We start from the raw sequence: 24460 nt of genomic DNA, 5'->3' as shown, positions 1-24460 counted from the left end.
AAAACATGTTTTTACTTCCCAGTCTAGAGAGGAAATGGAACTCCTGGGGTAACTGAAATGGCAGGGATAATTAAATACGAGGCCTTGTATTTGAATCACATGTGATAGCAGAAGTAGTTCTGAAGTGGAGAAAATATATTATTTATGTTTAGTTTTTAATTTATATTTTATTAACTAAATTGTTACAATTGATGTAGTCAATAAAACAAATTTCTTCATGTTCTCTGTGTGAGAACCTTTCTCACTCACACAACCACATAATGTGTTTACTGAAGTTCCCTAGTTTTGCAGGAATATATTAGCTTGAGAATCTTTTGGTTTTGAGCACTGAGCAGGAAACTTTTCAACTAAGGCCAGACTTTAATTGGTTGACCTTACTGGCATCCAATGAATAAAGAGCGTCTCCCACCTAAGACTGAGTAAAGTGTTACAGGAAAAGGAGAGAGATTCTAGTAGTGGAGTGGCTGGATGGGGATTTCACAGCCATATTTTCCCAATTAGAAATGACCTACAGTCAGCCCCCATCGCAGCTCCATTTCTTTTTGTTTTATATTTAACTTTTTCCCCTTCTCACCTCTCCTCTCTTTTCTAGGTTGGCTGTATGCCTTGGGTTTGGAATATCAATTCCAGCAGTTCAATAGTTATAATTTCTTCTGGTGGAACAAATAAAACAATGAATGAACTTCCATGTGACACAGCCCACTATGCTTTCCTTTCCTGTGTCGTGGGGACTCTCACCTTGGCAATATTTCTACGAGTATCTTCCTTGCCAAAAATGATTCTTCTGCTTTTTGTTACAATTTTGTACATAGTTATTCTGGAACTCAGTGGTTACAGAAAAGCGGTGGGGTAGGTATCTTGCAAAGTAAAAGCTATGCATATTTCTGTATGGATAGTCACAACATTGACTACTCATCTATGAACTGTCCTCTAGCACTCAGTGCTGCTTAGGACTATATACTCAGTAGAGCACAAGAAATACTTAAGGCATCCTCCCCCCAACAATTTTAGGGTCTAGTAATATCCATCAACAGGAGATCAGCTTTTGTGAAATAGCAAATGTTGCACCATTATTCTGTAGTTTTATGCCAGCATACCTCAGCTGAACACACTTCAGTCTAATTAAAATATGAAATAGAAAAACACTGTGAAAAACTTCACTTCCACATTTCAGCAGCCCTCAACCAATTCCAATTCCATTTCCATTTAAGCTTTTGAGCTTTTGAGTGGTTTTATATTTCCTAATTAAAAGCGTGCACACACATTATAATAATGTATAGCATTATAAAATCCTCAAGAAGTGGAATGTTGATGTGATCAGGTTTATTCTCACACACCTCCCTGCCCATGTGAGCCTTTTCAGAAGAGGCTAGTGACTAGGAGGTACCCATGTGTTCTAAACTAAAGATCTGATATTAAAAACGCAGAGTGCTAGGTATTAGAAAACCTGGAATAACCCATTTACTTTCCCTTTATTTTTAAGGGGTGGCTCCTTTTATATGCGTGGCTATGAACCAATACTAGCCATTTTGCTATTTTCTTGTGCTTTGGCACTGCATTCCAGACAGGTGGACTTGAAGCTGCGTCTGGACTACCTCTGGGCTGTGCAGGTAAGTCATAGGACTTTTCTTTCTAGTATCCATGCACACAAAATGATGTCTGACTTTGTGAAGTGGCTTGCAAATACTTTCGGAACAAATTAGTTGGACTAAGACACTTTCAAATTTTCAGGTCTGTTGGGGTTAACAGAGAAAAATTAGTAGAGCTTTCTTTCCACAGACCTATAAAACTCATTTGCTCTGGATAAGCGATTCTTTTGTTTGTTCGTAGTTGTTCCATAACAATATGTTATTAATAAAGTAATATATCTATATCCAAGATGCATTATGAATAGTAAGAATTTCAAACATGGGAAACTGTTAGCAATATCAACTTGAGATAAAGATATTAAATCCATGTTGTTGTTTCATCTTACAATACATAAAGGGATGAAAATAAGTTGATGTTCAGGTAAACTGAAAAGAAGAAATAAAACTGTTGAAATACTTATAACCATATCATGCAATGAAACTCTGGAACTCTTTCCCAAAGGAAGATCAGGAATTTATTTAGATACAAAGAGCGTGGACTTTTATATATATATATATATATATATATATGTATATATATATTTCCTATCATAATCACAGCAAAACCCATAGAAATTTTATTAGCCATAAGCAGGAACATCAGGAAATATCTACATCCTGTCATGCCTCTCTGCAGTCCTGTTCCCACCTCTGAAGGGTTTCACACTGACCCCTGAGGGAAAGAGAAAGTTGAAGAAGATATAAGTTTGTTTTGATGGAATTTGGAAGTTGCTTTTATGATAAAATTTACACTCTTTTAGTTCACAGAGATCACATCCTGTTCTCATCTACACCCTGTTAACTAAGTTGTTAAGAGAACTGTATAAATCATCAGAGTGCTTGCTTTTGCGTGTAAGATCAAGGCTGGAACACATGGGTTAAACACATCACTGGCTCTACTGTGTTACCTAGAATGGAGAAGTCAGGAATGACTTAGCTCTGTTATTTTCTGCTTTTAAAGTTTTTCTACCTACCAATTGTTAGACAAGCTCTGTCAGGATTTTTTGTTTGTCTTGACGTCCAAGACCATTTTCACCCCCTTTATGATTAGGTTTATCTTGTTCCACAACTTTAGTAGACTGTTTAGTAGTGCTGTTTTTAGAGTGTTTAGTAGTGCTGTTTAACAGAGTCAACAATATGTGATCACTTAGTTTAATTTTTGTCCTATAACCTGCAGTATTGATAGGTGCTGTGCCTGTCAGCATCAGAAGTTTGTTTAGGACAAAGTTATAATAGTTTCTGCTTGCTGTAGCATCAAATACACTTTTCAGGTGGAAAAAATATCCCCTGACTTCGAAACTCAGAGCAGCACATGACTAGCTGTATAGCGGATATCTTTATATAAGTTGCCACATGGTGAGGTGCCATATGATACATGAATACAAGACCTTCTGTAAATTATTCCTAGCCATGAAATAGAGTAGCAAGGAGGAAGATACTGTTTTACTCTCTTGTGGCTTTTCAACAGGTTAAGAGTGGGTTCCAGCATCTTAAATGGTTTTCATCATTCCAGCTATTATGACTTGCACAGTGAATTGTGCATCCCTAAGGAATGTAGCACTTAAAGATTCTTAGTTTCAAGTTGGCTTTTAATTAGAAATCAATTAGTTTTAACATTCAAGTACAGGAAACTAACGAGTGATTTCGGGTTCTGTTTGCCTCAGAACAATGTGCAATATTAACATACTTCAATGGCAAGGTTACCTCTGTGTGGAGGAAATATGTCAAGCAGAATTGGGTGAGAGTTGCTTTAGAGTGATTTCTATGGGGACAGGAGATGCAAAACGGTAGAGGGAGGCCCTCCCATTAAGTAGCAAGGTTCAGAATGGACCCTCTTGCTTTCTTGCCCATGGTAAAGGCTGCTTGAAGGTAAAGGGGCCCAAGATAGTTAGTTAGCATTCAGGGACTGCTTCTACCAAGCTCAAGATCAGAGCATCCCAGCATGTAGTAAGTCAAGGAAGGGAGCCAGGAGACCTGCGTGGTTAAACAGGGAACTGCTGAGTAAGCTCAAGTGGAGGAGGAGAGTTTACAGCTCATGGAAGGAGTGGCTGGCCACTTAGGAAGAATTTAAGGCTGTTGTCAGAAGATGTAGGGAGGCAACTAGGAAAGCTAAGGCCTCCTTAGAATTAGAACTTGCAAGAGGGGTCAAGGACAACAGAAAGAGCTTTTCCAAATACATTGCAGATAAAACTAACACCAGAGGCAGTGTAGGCCCACTGATCAATGAGGTAGGTATCCTGGTGCCAGAAGATACAGAGAAGGCAGAGTTACTGGATGCCTTCTTTGTTTCTGTCTACTCTGCCGAAGGCTGTCCTGAGGAGCCCCGTACTGCTGAAGCCTCACAGGAAGTCAGGAGAATGGAAGAGTTTCCCTTGGTTGATGAGGACTGGGTTAAGGACCAGTTAAGCAATCTGGACATCCATAAATCCATGGGTCCAGATGGAATGCACCTGCGGGTGCTGAGGGAGCTGGCTGAAACCATTGCTAGGCCACTCTCCATCATCTTTGCCAAGTCGTGCAAAATGGGAGAGGTGCCTGAGACTGGAGGAAAGTAAATGTCACTCCAGTCTTCAAAAAGGTCAAGAAGGAGGACAAGGGTAACTATAGACTGGTCAGCCTCACCTCCATCCCTGGAAAGGTGATAGAACAACTTATCATTGGCTCCATCTCAAGGCATATCAATGGTAAGAGGGTCATTAGGGGCAGTCAACATGGCTTCAGCAAGGGGAAGTCCTACATAACCAACCTCATAGTCTTTTATGAGGACATAAGCAGGTGGATAGATGATGGCAAAGCAGTGGATGTGTTATATCTTGATTTCAGTAAAGCGTTTGACACAGTCTCCCACAGCATCCTCACAGCTAAACTGAGGAAGTGTGGTCTGGACGATTGGGTAGTGAGGGGTACTGTGAACTGGCTGAAGGAAAGAAACCAGAGTGTCGTGGCAAATGAGGGAGAGTCTATTTGGAGGCCTGTATCTAGTGGAGTGCCTCTAGGGTCAGTAATGGTGCCGGTATTATTCAATATATTCATCGGTGACTTGGATGAGGGAATAGAGTGTCCTATCAGCAGATTTGCTGAAGACACCAAGCTGGGAGGAGTGGCTGACATGCCTGAAGGCTGTGCTGCCATCCAGCAAGACCTCAATAGACTGAAGAGTTGGGTGGGGAAAAATTCAATGAAATATAGCAAGGGCAAGGGGTAATGGATGCAAACTGGAACACAGGAGGTTCCACTTAAATATGAGATAAAACTACTTCTCAGTGAGGGTAACAGAGCACTGGAACAGGCTGCCCAGGAGGGTTGTGGAGTCTCCTTCTCTGGAGACATTCAAAACCCGCCTGGATGCCTTCCTGTGTAACATTATCTAGGTCTTCGTGCTCCAGTGAGAGGAATAAATAATAGTGGATAACATGTTATAAGGAATGACTTCCTAGTTTACGCTCTGTGTATTGGTTGTAAATGATATTGAATACAAGGGCTAATTAACATAACATGCAGAATTACCATCATGATGGATGTTACAGAAATGCATATGGTGCTTACCTATTCAAATGGACAAGTAAAAAGAAAACATTGTCTTTGTACTTGTGCTCTATGGCATAGTAAAAATCTGAGTATTAAGAGCTCTGGGAAGACTTGGTTGGAAATATCTATATGTCAACACTGTCTTTGAATAGTAAGCAAAGTCCAAGCTAAGACTGTTAAGTCTTTAAGAGGAGGCAAGGGTAAAAACCACCTTCCTGAGTGACAGTTTTCTCTAGTTGCAGGACTGCAGGAGCCCTGTGCATTCTCAGTCATGTTTCTTTACAGCCACATTACTACTTACTATTGCACCATGTTGGCTTAACTTGGCTACATTCTTGGTAGCAGAAGTTTTAGAAAGACCATTGACTTAGTGCACAGGGGCTGTGGAGATTTGCTTCCATTTTACAGAGTGAGTGTGTGAGTTCTTTATGCAAACACTGAATTGCATGAACCACGGCTAGAGCTGGAGATTCACATCTCCCAGTAACCAGACACTGCTGTGTGAAAGATGTGCTAACGTGGTACATCCATTTTTAGAAAGCTTCACATTTGTTACCTTACAACTGAGAGAATTTCAGACTCAATGGCTATTCTGGAAGCTGTAAGCACTTTGCGTACTTTTAGTAAGGCTCATTGTGAGGCTAATCCAGTAAAAATGTTATCAGATGAATAAAACCATTTGTAGCATAAGCTACAAGAACAAGTATTTGATAAATATTTTCATTAACTTTATCATGAACAACGAACAGTCTAGTGCTAAATAAATAATAATTTAAACACTGAAAGTATCCTGCAACTAATACCATTATTAGTAAGATAGATGCTCAGTGGTCTATCTAAGGTCTGAGGAAAACACATTCCCATAGATTTTGTCTGCCACATCAGGGAAAAAAAATGTGTTTTGAGGAAAAGCAGATTTCAAACAAGAAAAACTGGTTTAGAAAAATCATAGAGTTTGAAGACAAGTTGATTTAATTTCCCTGCCATCTAGGTTATATAACCAGAACAGAGATGATACAATATGACTTATGGACATCATGTGGAAAAAAATACATTTTTCTGACTGATGCAAAGTTGTTAAAACATTTATATTTGTACTTACTCTTCACACGTCAATGATGTTATAGGTTCCTGTTTGGAGAAGAGGAGACTAAGGGGGGACCTTATTAATGTTTATAAATATATAAAGGGTGAGTGCCATGGGGATGGAGCCAGGCTCTTCTCGGTGGCAAACAATGATAGGACAAGGGGTAATGGGATCAAGCTGGAACACAAGAGGTTCCACTTAAATTTGAGAAGAAACTTCTTCTCAGTAAGGGTGACAGAGCACTGGAACAGGCTGCCCAGGGAAGTGGTGGAGTCTCCTTCTCTGGAGACATACAAAACCCGCCTGGACATGTTCCTGTGCGACCTCACCTAGGTGTTCCTGCTCCAGCAGGGGGATTGGACTAGATGATCTTTTGAGGTCCCTTCCAATCCCAAACATACTGTGATACTGTGATACTGTTGATTTGCTGTTTTTTTTCTGTGCCAGACTTAACCTTCCTGAATATCACAGTATTTCTAGAAAATATCTGTTGGTTTGGTTTTTTTTGAATAAGCAGTGGGAGAAGAATTTCATTTGCTGCCTAATGTCTTTGAGTGACTGTGTGCCTCATATGATGATAACTGTGAATAGCAAATAGAGAAGGATTTTACTTATTGGTGACTGATAATCACTTTTGCTTATGCAAATTCTTCAACAAAACTGAAAAAAAACCCAAACAAATAAATACAAGCAATAAATGTATGAAGAAGCTAAAACTTCCAAAAACCGCTGAGTTGCTCACTCACCCAGGATTTGTCAGGGGAGGAAAATAAGAATAGTACAATGATATGACTGATTGTTGCATTCTTTAGGGAATACTAGAATATCATTCAGCTGTCTTTTCTAATCCATGACACTTGCAAGAAATATGTATTTTACACTCGGCAGGCAAGACTGGCCAGGTTTGCTTACACTTCCTCTTAAAAATCTGGCCCTCTAGAAACAGTGTAATGAGTCTCTTCCCCGTGGTTTTAGTGCCACCTTCAGGTACAGAGATTTTGTTTCTGTGGTGCTGGTGCCCAGCTTAGCTGTATCTTGAGACAGTGTATTTTCATGGGGTAACTTCAGTCAGTGGCATTGATACAGCATTTTTCCGCTTATTAAACAGTCACCTGATATCTCAGGTGATACAACAGCTCAAACCACTTTCTGAAGAGAGAATGTGTAATCAGTAACCAACATAGTAAAAATTCTGGGATGCCATGAAACTTTGTAAAATGCAATAGCTGTAAATTACATTGATGTCAAAAGCCATAGTACCAAAGAACATTTTAAATTTTGTCACCAGATCCAAAGCAAAAAAAAGCCTGCTTTTAAATACTGCAGCTCTGCAAATATGGTTAAGTTCTGCAAAATTACATACCTGCCACAAATACCAAATAGGCATAAGCAAAAAGCAAAATATAAAAAATTATGTTACTCATGCCTATGTATTTTCTTTCTTGTTTATTTTCACAAAAATCTGCCTTGTTTTTTGATCCAGCAGGTATTGCATAAATATCATGCTGGCATCTTTCTTTAACGAATTGGAATAGGAGCAAATAGATGAAGCTTTGGATGCTATTGAGCTGTCTGGATAATATTTCCACCAGGAATGTAAATACCTGTGATATGTGTTATTTTAGCCTTCTTTCTCCCTGTGCTATTTTAATCTTCTTTCTCCAGCCCCAAGACACTCAAGTGTCTGTTTTGCCTGTGAAAGGGTGATGCATACATTTCCTTTTATCTTAGGTGCTCAAAGAGTAGGCACTAGTAGGAGTTCATGAGTCACAAGAAGGACAGTATTCATTGTATTCCCCCTAAGGGCAGAAAGCAGGAAGCTGGAAAAAGGTCCAGAAAATATCAGTAATCGGTTTAGTTCCCTTAGAGCCATGTGATGGAATACTTTGAGAGTCCTCACTGCCGAGCATGATCAAGTCTTTTTTTACCTCACCTTCACTCCTTATCTTCCCATGCAAGAGACACAGGGAGATCTTTCTTCTTTTCCCAGCTCTTTCTCTGAAGAGCTGCATAAATGAGAGCTGTCTTAGGCAGTGCAGGTTAAGAGAATGGGTACTTGAACTCTATGCAGTAGTAGCAGAGAATCATTGAATACTTTGGGTTGGAAGGGACCATCGAAGGTCATCTAGTCCAACCCCCCCACAATGAGCAGGGACATCTTCAACCAGATCAGGTTGCTCAGAGCCCCGTCCAGCCTGGCCTTGAATGTCTCCAGGCATGAGACATCTACCACCTCTCTGGGCAACCTGTGCCAGTGTTTCACCACCCTCATTGTAAGCAATTTCTTTCTCATGTCGAGCCTGAATCCACCCTTTTTTAGTTAAAAAGAATTTCCCCTTGTCCTATTGCAACAAGCCCTACTGAGCGAAGGTATATTTGAGTTAACATTCCTAGATATCACTGTAAGAAAGGCAGGATGTTAAGACATTTGGTATGTCTTGATGGTAGAAGTGCAGTCCATGCAGAAACTCTGGCTGGGGTACCAGCAATAATATAGCAGTATGTCGAGGGTTTAGATTGCAGGGTGACAATAAAACCCTGGCAGATGTATTGTTAACCTCCTCTCCCCCTCACTTCCCCCTTTTGCCCCTCCCTCTCCCCCCTTCCCACTCAGGACAGGCAATCGGGAGAGAAAGAAGGACAGAGAGAAGAGAGTTGGAAAAAATTAAAGATGTTTTACTAATGCTACTAATAAGAATAGAGAAAATAATACAAAATATACAAAACCAATCTTGAAAGTCTCAGCAACTGCAGAGCCGGCACCCAAAGTCCTGGATTGGACTCTGCAGCCAACCGGAGCTGGATTCAGTCTCTCACTAGGCCTCAGTTCGCAGGGGCGACTAGCAAGGTCCTCTCCTAATGTCGGCCATAAGGAAAAAGGGACGAGATCCTCGTGATCTCCCACTTTTATATGAAGTATTCACATGAATGGAATGTTATACACAGTTGGTCAGTTTCTTGGTCACCAGTTTCTCGTCGCCCCACTGGCGAGATGTCCATCCGTGCTTATCAATAACGTCGCATTCCATTGCTATCTTTACCAAAACATGTATCTGGCTCTCCAGGAAAATGCAGCTAATATGAAGCTTTAGCTGACAGGCAAATTCACTAAAAGAGAAACTTGTTTTTTAACAAAACCAGGACACAGTATTAACCCAGTGTGTGGTCTAGGCTATTGTACCTTGCTTTTCAACATGACTAAGTAGCTCAGAAGGGGTGTTATGCTAATTACGTGAACATTCTGCTTCTATGTCTGGGCCTAGGTCAGGCAGAGCTAACACAGCTTATTCTTCATTGCCCCACATAGCCATTGCCAGTGCAAATGTCTCCCTGAACCACAGGGAGAGACTGCACTCCTCTCTCCCTGTTGGCTAGGAAGTGCCTGACATGAAGTAGGCCAGGGCACAAAAAGCTAAGAGCACTTGACCTACCATCCCTTTGTTCTGCTGTTTGCATAATATGTCTCTAGTGTTTGCTACGGTTACTCACCATGGTATTATTCAAGGGCCTACCATGACCTTAGTGGCTTTCATCTCATTTCTGGCAACTGAACCTTCTGAGTCAAAATTGTAGTTAACAGCTTTGCACCCAAAGAGAGGAAGAGGCATTTGCTAGGTGCGTTTGAAATGTAGCATTCTACTGTTCTTAGAGGATTTTGCCACCACTTCAGTCATGACTTTTGTGGTTTGGTTTGAGCCACTAGCTCTTCACTGCAGAGCTCAATTCTCAGCCTCTTAGTCACAGCTGTGATCCCATCATTGTGAACATTGTCACACCCATACCTGCATGCACACAGTGATGTCACTGGCATTTCTTTCCCAGTAGTTTCATGACTGTAGTGAAGCAAGACAGAAAGAAGGAGAAAAGCCATCACATGCCTTAAATTGCCATCAGAGGGAAACAACAAGAAAACCAGCAGGCTAAAGTGTCCTTTCTCATTTTATGTTGGTGTATTAGAATTGTCTTTTATTTCTGTGCATCAAAGGCTGGACAGAACTTCAGCAACATGACCATGGTCACAAAGGTCTGTTTCAGTGCTGGCAGGTTTGTCCTTGTGCTATGGCTTGCTCTAAAGCCTTTGTTGTGAATCATACACAATGATAAGAAACATTACGAATTGCTGAAGAACCTTCTCAACAATTTCTTCCAAAATAAATGCATTGGTCCACTACTGGCCAAGGCAGAGGAATCTGATCACACATTTCCAGATCAGAAATTAACAGCAGCTGCCAGTGATTGAGCAACATCACTATCCATGCAATGCGTCAAACTGATTACTCCATTTACCTACTCCTACTTGATTACTTTGACTTGTCCAGAAATCTCTGCACCCTGGCCCAAAGGTGTATTGTTCTTTAGGCTGCTATTCTGCCCCATATTGTATTGGGGGTGTAACTGAGAACCTTAAACATTCCTAGGAAGAAAGTAACAAAGAAGTTTCTTATTCAAAGAATAGAGGAATGGATAAGCAAGCCCAAAGTGGATTTTTTTACACAGAGCATGGATTCAGTTTGCAAATCTTTTTGCTGTCGTCAAAGTAAAAGTTTCCATATTCCAGTGTGATGTAAAAATGGAGTTCTAAGCTTAGTTTGGATTTTCAGCTGGAAAAAGCTTTTTATTTTTGCCATTAGAACACTGAAATTCCAACAATCAGAATAAACACAAGAGGCCATTATCACGTTTATTGGCAACAATAAGTCAGAGATGGAATTATACCACCAAAATAGGGGAAGAATATTTTAAGAAAACAGGAGATGGAATTTAAACAGCAAAAAAAAGTGTCAGGAAAAGAGGACACAAACAAGAAATAGGTATTTACTTAGAATAAAAATTTCAGCTTATTTCTTACAAAGCTTAACTACTACTTAATGTTTACTGATACTTCACCCCTGGAGTAAATTCTGATTCTTAATGCACAAATTAGAGGAGGAGCTAAGAATGTATTTCAAAAGGAAATGATTCCTGAAGAAGTTATGTTTACAAAACCAATTCTATTATAGCATTCTTTCCACTTGTAAAGAAATTTAGTAATACAGAAGTAAACTGCAAGGCAAAGTGGACTGTGTGATTTGAGTAAAAAGGCTGTTTCCTAAGTTTTGTCATAGAAAGCAAAAATTAGCTTCTGGGGGGGGGGAGGGGGGAACAAAAAAAACGAGAAATATTATATTAGGACTATACAAAGGCAAGAGGTGACTAGTTTCCGCCTACTTAGACAGAAATGTATAGTGAGAAAAGTATGTGGACTTTGTAATAGATCAGGATAGCAAATACAAAAGGGGCACTAACAAAGATTACAGCAGATTCTTCACTGGTTTACATGATTGTAGTTTCTCAACAATGCCTGAGATTTGGCCTTCCAGTCTGTAACAAGGTAGACAAAATCATACAGGCATCACAGCAGATTTGTGTTATAGTTCTGTAAATGTGATGGAAGAGCAAAGAATAAGCTGTGATTTATATAAGAAGAATTATATGGTACTGATCAAATGTTTTCTAATTTAAATCAGAATGTGGGGCCAAAAGGCACTCTAACAACAAGGACCAAATTCCAGAGAAGTAATTTTGCAGAGAGTCTGCTAAGGACTAGGCTGGAATTTGCAAATCTAGGAATCCCAAATGAGATCCCTAGATATTCAGTATTTTTCCAATAAGAGGTCTCTCATTTTTAGAATTGTTTCCTAAGGCATGACTCCCACTAACTCCTGTCAGTCAAGGCACTTGCAATAAGATACCACTATCTTGAATTAAGGATTTCAGATGTGTTAAGTCCTAGGGACTCTTTCTGAATGCTCACATTCACATGAATGATAGAATTTCTGTTGCTGTTGTGCATGGAAATTGCTGTGCACAGGAACTGTTTATGTTTTCATGCCAAATACCAGAGTAATTAAAACACCTCTAGAAATGCCTTTTTTTTCTTTTTTTTCTTCTTTTTTTTCTTCTTTTTTTTTTTTTTTTTTTAATGGCATATCATTTGGAGGGGAAGCTGTATGAGGAGCAGCTAAAGTCACTGGATTTGTTCAGCCTGGAGAAGAGGAGACTGAAGGGTTCCAAGGGGAGGAGGAGGGGCAGGCACTGATCTCTTCTCTCTGGTGACCAATGACAGAACCCGAGGGAATGGCAGGAAGATGTGCCAGGGGAGGTTTGGTTGGACGTTAGTAAAAGGTTCTTCCCCCAGAGGGTGGTGGAGCACTGAAACAGGCTCCCCAGGGACGTGTCACGGCCCCAAGCCTGACAGTGTTCACGAAGAGACTGGATAATGCCCTCAGACACATGGTGTGAACTAAGGAGTTGTTCTATGCAGAGACAGGAGTTGGACTCAATGATCCTTGTGGGTCCCTTCCAACTGAGGACATTCTATGTATGATTCGATGATTCTATAAATTTTTGCTTTTTGGAGAGGTTTTTCTTTTTCTCTGTCCCCACAGGCAGAAGAAGAGAGAGACGATATGGAGAGAGTCAAGCTGGATAATAAAAGAATTCTCTTCAACCTGTTGCCAGCACATGTTGCACAGCACTTTCTTATGTCTAATCCAAGAAATATGGTAAACCAAGATAAAATTTAAATACATGGTGATGTTGTATGGGTGTGACCCTGTGTAGCTTGCATCACATTTCAACTGTATGTTTTTGTGTTAAAAGGGATAGTTTTGTAAAAACTTGCATTCAATAACTAGATTTGGATTATTTCTTTCACTATAGTATCCTCATTTTCTGAAGAATTTTCATAAAAAGCAGGATAAGGGAATGTTGTGTCATTCAATATTAATGCAGTCAAGTGTCTGCGTGCAAATCACTAATTTTTTTTTTTCAATCAGTTTTGAATATTGGAATTTATCATAATATTTCATGAGGTCAGTTTGGTTCTGAATGGTGAAATAGTGTATTAACTGCCAGATACTTTCATATGAACCACTCTAGTTCTGGAAATATGCTGCCATTTTCAAACCTATCCATTTAAAGTTAAAAACAGAGACTTGTACACACCCAAGAAAGACAGAGTAGCTGTTAACATCAATGGCTGCAGTGTAAGTGGTTCAGGAAGCCCTTTCCCAGAGTCCTGGTGTAGCTGCAATACCTGCAGCACTGGAGTAGTTGTAATGGCCATGATACTGCTCTTGAGAGTTTGGTCAATGTATTTGAACCACAGAAGAGTGGGTTTACTTTCCATGAGCCCTCCAAATTCTTAAGCAGAAACCTTACTGTACATAACAGCATTGTATTGTTAGTGTTGAATACAGGACTCTGTAATTCAGGGAATGACATGAAGGAGCGAGGCTGGTTTAGTGCTGCTGGGTAAAATTGTTATGTCTCCTATATTAGTTATAAAATGAAGCTGAGAAAATGCAATTATATTTCTCATATAACGAAAGTTCTACAACTGTTAAGATTTTCTACAGAATTTTTACTCACTACTTCCCTGCCTAAACAGAGAAAAATACTAAGCTGTTTTAAAAGGGTTTAATAGCTGAGTGTTAATTTTCTTTAGTGTTTTTGAGTGGAGAGATCTTTCAACATTTTTTTAATAAGCCTGTCTTTGTCTTTGCCAAAAAAGATGGCTTTTGTCCTAGCTCCTCTCCCACTAGAGAGAGTGCAGAGGAGGGTGACAAAGCTGGTGAGGGGCCTGGAGCAGAAGTCTTATGAGGAGCAGTTCAGGGAACTGGGACTGTTTAGCCTGGAGAAAAGGAGGCTGAGGGGAAACCTTATTGCTGTCTACAGCTACCTGAAAGGAAGTTGTAGCATGGAGGGTGTTGGTCTCTTCTCCCAAGTAGCAAATGATGGGACAAGAGGAAATGTCCTCAAGTTGCACCAGGGAAGGTTCAGATTGGATATTAGGAAAAAAATTCTTCACAGAAAGGATTGTCAGACATTGGAACAGGCTGCCCAGTGAAGCAGTGCAGTCGCCACCTATGGAGATGTTTGAAAGGTGTTTAAACGAGGTTCTTAGGGACATGGTTTCGTGCTAGAGTTAGGTTGTGGTTGGACTCAATGATCCTGAGGGTCTCTTCCAACTGAAATGATTCTATGATTCCATTATTCTATTGCTTAGTAGTAGAATAGAGATAATAATAATGATGTCTGGTTTGCTTAATCTTTTAAAATAAAAAATGTATCTGCTCATGAACTGCAGGACCTTTATTACCAGTCATATTCACAAGTGGGAGTGATGTTTGCTTCCATCCCAAATTTCAATGATTTTTACATCGAATTGGACGGCAATAATATGGGAGTGGAATGTTTACGCCTGTTAAATGAAATTATTGCTGATTTTGATGAGGTAAGGTCTAAACACTTTGTCTTTTGACCATTTCAGTTCTACCTAATCTCTATCAACAGAGATTATCTGTAGCAACTCAGCCTATCTTGCACTGCCTAATCAAACAGTGCTGTAAACTTCCTGTTTAATTGTAGCTGGTGTCCACTGGGCTTCTCCTAAGTGCCTAGTTTGTATTTTTAGGCAAGTGAGTCTGACCTCAAATTCCTCTAATATAGGTAGTGTATTAAAATGTGAGTTAATGGTCATTTTTTCAATTACTTCAAAGTGGGCAAGCCTCAACTTAACAAAAATAATATGGTTTAATCAGCTTGCACATATTATCTAGTAACTATGGTTGCTTGTCTAAAATATTATGTAATATTTAACAGTTTTATGTTTTAAACAAAGCTTATGGACAAAGAATATTATAAGGACATAGAAAAAATCAAGACAATTGGAAGTACATATATGGCAGCTGTGGGACTCGTACCTACTTCGGGAACTAAGGTAAGATGATTTTACATGACAGTCATCTGTGAACGAACCATTCTCGTTCAATTTTTTATTGCTGTCTACAACTACCTGAAAAGAGGTTGTAGCGTGGAGGGTGTTGGTCTCTTCTCCCAAGTAACAAGTGGTAGGACAAGAGAAAACACCCTCAGTTTGCACCAGGGGAGGTTTAGATTGGGTATTAGGAAAAAATTATTCATGGAAAGGGTTGTGAAGCAGTGGAACAGGCTGCCCAGGGAAGTGGTAGAGTCACCATCCCTGGAGGTGTTTAAAAGGTCTTCAGACAAGGGTTTTAGGGATATGGCTTAGTGCTAGATTTAGGTTAGGTTATGGCTGGACTCGATGATCCTGAGGGTCTCTTCCATCTCAAATGATTCTATGATTCTATGAATTTCCAGAAGAACATCAGAAACACAACTAATTCTATGTGATTATAGATAACGTGTACTACTTCTTTACCACAATTTCAATCTGAAATTGAAAGAACAACTTTAGCCTGGAAAATAAAAATATGCTAGCAGTTGCTCATGTGGCTTCATTCAGGATTTTGTTGTCTGCAGCTCTGGGTTCTCTGCGAATTGGCATATAAACCTACTAAGTCAGAGTGGTAGTGTTTTAAACCTGGTATCTCAGGTGACCTTGTAATATACAGGGAAGGGGAGACTCTAGATGTAACGAATTGCTGCAAAACTAGCAAACTAGCACATGAATATTATTATTTTTTTCTTTTTCTTTTTTTTTTTTTAATATATATTGAAATCTGGGTGCAACCCACAAGCAAAACAAACAGCCTCTCCCAACCACCATCATGGACAGGCAACTTAGTGCTTAGGTATTTTGCTGCATTTTACCCTGGTCCCTCCAAATCAGCTCTTCTTTGTCTCTAATGGTAGCATTCTTTTTACCCTCTTAATAATAAAAAGTCAAAGTAATTTCAGACCCACTATTTCTGCAGCACAGTTTTTATTCTATATCTTCCTTACTACTCCTTCCTTACTACTGTGTTTCTTACCTTAATTTTGTGTCTTGGGACAGAGATTTCCTAGATTTGCACTCAGCATCTGGAAAAGCAGAAAACCCTGCAGCCAGTATACTGAATAAATTGTATACAGAGTACTATGCACATTAATATTAGTAAAATTAATTTACAGAAAATAATATAATTAATAACATGAGGAATATAATTAAAATTAAAGCAATCCATGCACCTAGTCTGCCCAGAATTTTCAGACACCTCTCACCTGTTCTGATATGCATTTACTTATGTCGTAGAGGTACACTCATGCATATGGTTTAGCATTGCAAAATAACACCAAGTTGGAGTGCAAAAGCAAAAAGGGCCAGAAGATGGCCTGTGAACTTTCTAGCAACGATTATCCTTGCTAAGTAAATAAAAAACAAGGCCATTTTGAAATCAGCTCTTAGGATCATGTTGGAATATATCACATGCAGCTAATTTTCTGGTCTGCAGGGTATTTAGAACTGATGCTCTCCTTTGTATCATTCCTAGAAATCTACACATTACAAAAAGATATTTTTAAAACTCTGTTTATGCTAAATGTTTGACTCCTGGGTCCTGAGACAGGAAAAAAAATGGTACTTCAAATTTTGTTCAGTGTGATTTCAGGCAACCAGGCAACGGCATACTTGTGTGTCTGCTATAAATGCTCTTTGAACTACAATGCTGAAAACAAGTGTGTTATTGGGTAACTTTGGCCGTATATGTTCCAAAACCTAAACGTGTTTATCTCTTGTATTTTATAGTTGCTAACTGAAGGGTCAGCTGAGTTAGCCCAGTACTGAAGATACTGCTTTGAGCTTATGATAGTAATGCATTTTAAATGACTGCAGGTGGTCATGCCTCTGCCTTTCTCTGAGACCTTGGGGGAAATTTTGAATATTTCTGTACAAGTAGTATTTATTTAACATTCTGTATTACAAAAAACCTAAAGATCTTGTATAAAACAGACAATATTTTTTACTTCAACTTGAGGTTTCAGCTTTTCTGTGATGTCTTCCCACTCCTCATGTGATGCAAATGAGTAGAAATTACTCACATCCTCTTGGCAGTTTGGCCGTAGGTCTTCAGCATCCAGTTACCTATTAGAAGTCTGATGATCCTGGGTAGTCTGTCATGTGCAGATGATCACTGCCAGCCCTCACACAGCTCCCGGGCTGCCCTACAAAGTCACATGTGTCCATAGGGAGCCATGAGACACTCAAGTTCTCTCCTCTGCTAGGTGTGCCCAGATCCATCAGATCTGACACAGGCTCTGTTTGTGAGCCACCTATTTTATTCTAGGATTTGGACATTAGCAGAAGGCAGTAGATGGGATTAACTGTGCTCTTAACTGAGGATACTTACTCACATGAGAAGGCAGTGTCCTGATGAAGTCAAATATTTAAATCTCATATTTTACAGGGCTATTGTTTCTGAAGCTTGACTTCAGCAGGTGACTGTAGTAAATGCAGACTGCCTCCGTCAGAGTGGTTCTTCTGTGATGCTCTGGGCAGTCTTGCCAGTAACTATTCCTCTGATGTTTAAATAAATAATTTCTTCCCAGTTACACCATCAGGCCAGCACACAAATGAAGTTCTTTTGCGGCAGCCTTTGAAATTACATCTGTGATTTCACCATCGTCCTGACTTTACCAGGATGCTAACCTTGTGGTGTTCTTCAGTGCAGGTTCAAAAGAGTTTGCTAGTAATCCTTTTGAGAGGTATCTGTCACCTGCAGTGCATCCAGTATTTGTTACTGGTTCTCTCTCCTGCAACCCCGAGGGGCACTGCAGGAAATCAAAGCATTCATCAGGCAGTAAAGAAATGGAAGGATAAGGAATATAAGGAAGATTAGAGGATTACATAAAACTATACACTCCTCCATCCCTCCTTCAGACATTCAATATTATTCTCCTTCTCTGTTGGAAGTGTAGCCATTAGCTCTTTAGATTTAATTCTTGTTTTTCCTTTGTCTTGGTTGAGGCTGGAAATGAGTAGACCTAGTTGACATTTTGAGAAGCAGAATGCCAGAAAGCCAGGCAGGTAAATAAAAATATTCTTCCTAAAACTTTGTACTGCCGGAAGGATGACTTTCATAATTTTTTGTTAGCACTGTGCTCTAATTTTTGTAAATTTCTCAGCCACGTGAAGGAAACCTTTTAAACTGAGCTGAATAAAGTAAATAGCAACCTGTTTCTGAGGCAATGTCAAGTCCTTCATTTATACAATCTCACTATCATGAAAAAAACCCAGCAAGCTCTCATCTCATGCCAGCTGCTACAGCCCTGTTGTGCAACACCCCACTGAAGCGAGACTGCTACTGACCCTGCATTTCTTTCCCCATATCCTACCTTTAGCCCACTTTCACTTTACAAATCTGTTCAAGAATTCACATTTATTATTCAAATAAGAGCACAACATAAAAGCAACCAGACTGATTCAGGTCAAAGGTCTATTCTAGTAAACTGTCTTTAACTAGCCAATGGTACATCCTGGGGGAAGGGCATGAGTTACAGGACAAACATGCAAACCTCCTTTTTCCACTTCCTAATGATATGATGCTTAAGAAATTCTAGAGCTACAGATAACATATATTTTTACTACTTTGTAGAAAATATTTCTGCTATGAGTTTGAGTAATTATGTTTGAATCTTATTAACTTTTGCAATCCACAATATTCCCTGAAAATTAGTTAAACATTTTAATTAGACTGAAGTTGTAAAAACTATTTTCTTATATTTTCAGATTTTTTTACAAGTTCAAACTTCAGCACTTCATTTAATCCCTTCTGGTTCTTTTGCTCTAGTTCATTTAGATACATTTTATAGCAACTCGCTTCAACTTGCCTGGAAAGGAAAGAAAAGAGGGGTGTATTGCATCTCACAGGATTAAACCTAACAGGAATTTTGTCAATGGGAACAACATACACCCCATGGAGCTGGGAGCTAGCAAAAGCCCCAGAGGGAGAAGAGGGCAGAAACTATAGTTATTAATAATCATCACGCAAAGCAGTTTTGTAAGAAAGCAGGTTACATTCCCTGCCATGCTCACAACAAACATCTGCAGCTCTCTAGCAACAGAACCACTTTACCACGGGAACTTTGCTTTCCATTCTTCCCAGAAATCATAAAGAGAGCGGGAAGAAAAAAAAAATGAAAAAAGAAAAAGGAGTTCAGTACTTGAGAAAAGAATGCATATGCTGTGGCCACCATCAAATGTTTCTTTTCACAAACAACAAAATGGTTTACATGCTTTTCCTAAGCCATCTAGTTTGAGCTTTTCATTGATTTTCACTTCGGTATTTCATTTGCCTCTCAGTACCATACAAATCTAATGTGCAATACTATTTTGTTTATAGGCTAAAAAATCAATTTATTCCCATCTGAGTACACTGGCAGATTTTGCAATAGAGATGTTTGACGTTCTTGATGAAATCAACTATCAGTCTTACAACGACTTTGTCCTAAGAGTTGGTAAGTCACATTTCTACAACTATCACGCAAGCAGAACATTGTTGTTTGTTGTCTTTCCCTGTGCTTTCTTCAAAGGATTACCTGTCCCGCACTCCTGATTAAAACTGAAAAGCTGAAAAGCTGGAGAGTCACATCCATGTCAGCAGGCTGGATGATGAGCATCAGTATTAAGGAATTATAGTTGAGTCCAGTTCAGCTGTGTTTACTTAATCTAAGCATCCCTAAAAGGAATCTGCAGCAATAATTTTATACAATATAATTAGTGTTCCCAGTCTTGTGGCTTACACTGGTTTGCATTGCTAAACTGCTGAGAACTGAGTCTGATTGTACTTAACTATTAATTTAAGTTGCATCTGCAAAAGCTTTGTTGGCATTAAAAGTGTGATGGGAGATTTTGTGCACAGATGCCAGATCACCTCAACCAGTCCTGTTTTCTCCAACAAATCAAATCCTCTTATCTTCACAACACAAACCTTGTCATGAAATCCTTTACATGTTATTACATCTTACATCTCAGAGTCCATTCTCCAGCCTTCTTAGATAGCAAGTTCCCCTCTTCCCTTCCTTCCCAGCATCCTGCTCCTCCCCAATGGTACTTCCACTGCTGTTCTCATTTCATTGCATAGTCTAACACAGATAGTTTTCTCCAGCTTCTTTATCTATATATTTTCATGGCTGAATTATGAGAATAGGGGCTGGACAATGGGAAAAGTGAGGTTGTTGGCAGCAGAAGATCAAGAAACACCAAAGATATCAAGGGTGGAAATAGGAGAGTTAATACATCATTACCCTCCTGTAGATCCTAATAATTATAAACCCCAAATTGTCTTTGAGCTCTGTTATAACTGGCCTTTCCAAGTTTACAAAGGGGCAAAAGACAAATATCTAACCCAGATTCTTCTGCATAATTTGCTTGGGAAATACTTTGTACAGAATGTCATTCAGGGTTTAGCATCTGCAGCTCTTCAGGGTGCTCAGAAGAAGACACATCACAGAATCACAGAATCACGGAATCACAAAATCACAGAGTCACAGAATCACAGAATCACAGAATGTTAGGGATTGGAAGGGACCTCGAAAGATCACCTAGTCCAATCCCCCTGCCGGAGCAGGATCACCTAGATGGGGTTACACAGGAATGTGTCCAGGCAGGTTTTGAATGTCTCCAGAGGAGACTCCACAACCTCCCTGGGTAGCCTGTTCCAGTGTTCTGTCACACTCATTGTGAAGAAGTTTCTTCTCATATTTAAGTGGAACCTCCTGTGTTCCAGTTTGTATCCATTACCCCTTGTCCTATCATTGGTTGTCACCAAGAAGAGCCTGGCTCCATCCTCGTGACACTCACTCTTTACATATTTATAACCATTAATGAGGTCACCCCTCAGTCTTCTCTTCTCCAAGCTAAAGAGATCCAGCTCCCTCAGCCGTTCCTCATAAGGGAGATGTTCCACTACCTTAATCATCTTTGTGGCTCTGTGCTGGACTCTCTCCAGCAGTTCCCCGTCCTTCTTGAACTGAGGGGCCCAGAACTGGACACAATATTCCAGATGGGGTCTCACCAGGGCAGAGTAGAGGGGGAGGAGAACCTCTCTGGACCTACTAACCACCCCCCTTCTAATACACCCCAGGATGCCATTGGCCTTCTTGGCCACAAGGCCACAGTGCTGGCTCATGGTCTTCCTGCTGTCCACCAGGATTCCCAGGTCCCTTTCCCCTATGCTGCTCTCTAACAGGTCATTCCCCAACTTATATTGGTACCTGGAGTTGTTCTTACCCAGATGCAAGACTCTACACTTGCCCTTGTTATATTCCATTAATTTTTTACCCACCCAACTCTCCAGCCTGTTCAGGTCTCAATGGATGGCAGCACAGCCTTCTGGTGTGTCAGCCACTCCTCCCAGTTTTGTGTCATCAGCAAACTTGCTGACAGTGCACTCTATTCCCTCATCCAAGTTGTTGATGAATAAACATCCTCATTTATCTTCTAAACAAGATGTCAAAATAAGTCAGAAATGTAGAATTGAGCCCCGTAGTTTGCTCCAAAAAAAGACACTTGAGCCATTTTCACATACTCTTGTCTTCTTTGAGTGTCTTCCTGATCTGAGTTATCTGGTATTGTCAACTAATGTGACACACTTCCCTTACCCCATTCCTTGTGTCTTTCATGCCACTTTATCTGTTCCACTTGGAGAACCTCCATTAAGAGGCTTTATATGAGCACGCATAGTGGAAGTTGTAGCAAACAATTAAAGATCCTTGTTTATTCTTGATTGTTCTAGAGCTAAACTCTGCACTACCATTGTTTTCCTTCTTTTCTTAAAACAAGCAAAAGAAGAAAATCCACAGATGAGCCAAATTTCTATGTGGTCTGTCATATTGCATTTCCAATAATATATGTCTGTGTTATCTTCATTTTGTTACTAAACCTCTTACAAATGCAGAAGTCCAATTGGCATTAACTTAATATATATTATGTCCTATGACCAAAAAAATTCTAAGGTGCTCATGTTAGATCTATTTTGCATGATTCATGTTTCCCCTGGATAATATGCTGTAGTGTTTGAAACCAAACTCATTGTTTTGATTTTAGGTATTAATGTCGGGCCAGTAGTGGCTGGAGTCATTGGAGCCAGAAGACCACAGTATGATATCTGGGGAAACACTGTAAATGTTGCCAGCCGGATGGATAGTACAGGAGTACAAGGGAAAATTCAGGTGAGTTCATTCTGAGACAATTTTGCAAACTTTACATACCTTCTAGTTTATATGTGGTTACACTTTCAAGACCACTTAGAAAACATAGCCTCACTTGATCTGGTGGTTCGTATGAAAAGGGCAACATTCTCCAGATGATTCAAGCATCAGAGGTATAGTTGTTTTCCAGTACACTTCACTACTTAGAGGTAAATAAATCCACAAATAAATAATTTCCTACCAGAAGAAACAGAGTTCTCTGCCACATTGCACACAGTTGGAGGCAAGCCTGGGAATGCCAACTCTATGTGGCCCAGTCCTTGTGCTGTAGGAATTTTGCCTGAACAAGGACTACAAGGAAAGAATCCATGTCCATTTGCATCTTGCAGGCTTTTATGAAGCTTTAATGATTCCTTGAATGCTTTTGATCAGAGAAGCTACACAGACAAAGAACACTGTTGTTCTACTAGAGCTTGGCTATGAACTATGCTACACCTCTCAAAATCTCTATGAACTCTTGCAGTCCTTTATCCAAACTACCAGTCTAGTCTACAGGGATCAAAAGTTCTTCTGGAGTAAATTAACGTCACTGGAACTGGTCCAGCTTACAAGAGTGGACAATTTGATTACACATTTTTATTGGACAGAGCTTAATCTGTCTGTGTAATGATTCAGCTCAAGACCAGAAGTCCTGTGTCTCAGATTTCAGTTTGGTCAGTGATTTTTAATTCCTTAAGAAAATTCTAACTGAGCGTGAGAACAGCAGAAGGTGCTAATTCATTCTGCTTATGCAGATTTTGTGACAGAGAAGTAAAATGAGGAGGGGTGGGCAGTTCAATGATCAGCCTTATATGAACAGGAAAAACTAATGATTGTTTTTTTCTGTTTTCAGGTGACAGAAGAAGTTCAGCGGATATTAAAAAGGTGCAGTTATGAATTCATGTGCAGGGGTAAAGTCAGTGTAAAGGGAAAAGGCGAAATGTTGACCTATTTCCTGGAAGGAAAGGCTGATGGAAATAATTCACAAACACGGTCTTTAAACTTAGAGCGGAAAACGTACCCGTATGGGCGAGCAAACATTCAAACAAAACTGGGCACCAGCTGTCCATCGGTGTCCTCAGTTGCTAGCTTTAATGTAAAAGCTGGGCTTGGAGCAGGCCAGGCACCTGCCACTCAAACAAATCAAACACTGCATTATCTTCCTTCTGTGCCAGCTGTGAAGGAGGCATAGAGCAAAGGAGATTTGGTTGTGCCATTTGCAGTGAACTTGGAGAGCAATCGTTGCCTGAATTTTTACCAAGAGATTAGAGGTCATAGGCCATGGCATTAACCAAGGACCACTACAACCCAACCAAAGACAACTTGGGGACTGTGTAATGAACTCTTGAGATGGAACATATAAGGGCTAGCAATTCTGTTAGGAAAAGTAAAAACCTGGTTTTCTGGAAACAAGGAGTATTTTCTTGGCATGTTTAAAGGGTAAATGAAAAAAAAAAAAACAAGAGATAAATGTGCAAGCAATTATTTATGTGTGTATATATGTTTTAATCTATATATGCACATATACAAACAGTCCTATGTAGACTTAGTGGAGATTTATAGATATAGATATAAACATAAAAATATGTATTTATTTACACATATATGTGCAATGACATAGCAAAGAGATTTCTCTTTCTGTCATAGCCAGCATTATTAGCTCAGGCATTAGCAAAGCTGCATTTAACCATGGATTGTGGGGCAGCTGAATACTCTCCAGGGCTACAGCAAGAGTTAGAGAAACTGCGCTCCCAGTGCATGAGTTAAAGCAATGAGAAGAGTGTTCATTGTGCTGTCAATGGCAGATTAATGAAGGGTGGATTTAGCTCATTGCTAAACCCTATATATTTTTTAAAATTCTCTTTGCATGCTCTAAAACCATCCAAAAAATCCAATTCAAACCATAACACTAGGACATGAAGTATATAAACTACAGAACTTAAAGGTTTGGCAGAAGAACAATATATATTCATTCCATTAAAAAAGAAGTGATAGAGTTTAGAAGTTGCTGCCTCTTCACAGGTCATTTGACTCTGTGCAAGGCTGAGGAGTCACCCTGCAAGCACAGCAATATGTTTATGCAATATAGAAACATTCCTTTATGTACGGTACTGATTTTAATGAAGAGCAGAAGTATGGTATTATTTCAGATGTTTACAAACAGCACAGGTCATGTGGCTCAGTTCCAGAATTCAGATTTACCTTTCAAAACAGCTCAAATAATAGTTCTGTGCTGGTGAAAAAC

At 39.7% G+C, this 24460-nt stretch overlaps 1 protein-coding gene across 1 annotated transcript in view; it reads left to right on the top strand.

Moving 5' to 3' along the window:
• The window catches only part of ADCY1 (adenylate cyclase 1), a 146264-nt gene extending 122469 nt beyond the window's left edge, over positions 1-23795 (top strand). The window contains exons 13-20 of the mRNA XM_082045793.1: positions 593-849; positions 1484-1610; positions 12672-12788; positions 14375-14521; positions 14909-15007; positions 19368-19482; positions 22073-22197; positions 23069-23795. Coding sequence (XP_081901919.1) covers positions 593-849; positions 1484-1610; positions 12672-12788; positions 14375-14521; positions 14909-15007; positions 19368-19482; positions 22073-22197; positions 23069-23407 — 1326 coding nt within the window. The 3' untranslated portion in view covers positions 23408-23795. The remainder of the gene's footprint in view (positions 1-592; positions 850-1483; positions 1611-12671; positions 12789-14374; positions 14522-14908; positions 15008-19367; positions 19483-22072; positions 22198-23068) is intronic.
• Positions 23796-24460: the final 665 nt, after the last annotated feature.

Source organism: Streptopelia decaocto (genome assembly GCF_964273445.1).
Source record: "Streptopelia decaocto genome assembly, chromosome: 2".
NCBI classification, from domain to species: Eukaryota; Metazoa; Chordata; class Aves; order Columbiformes; family Columbidae; genus Streptopelia; species Streptopelia decaocto.
This window is presented reverse-complemented; position numbering and strand designations above follow the sequence as displayed.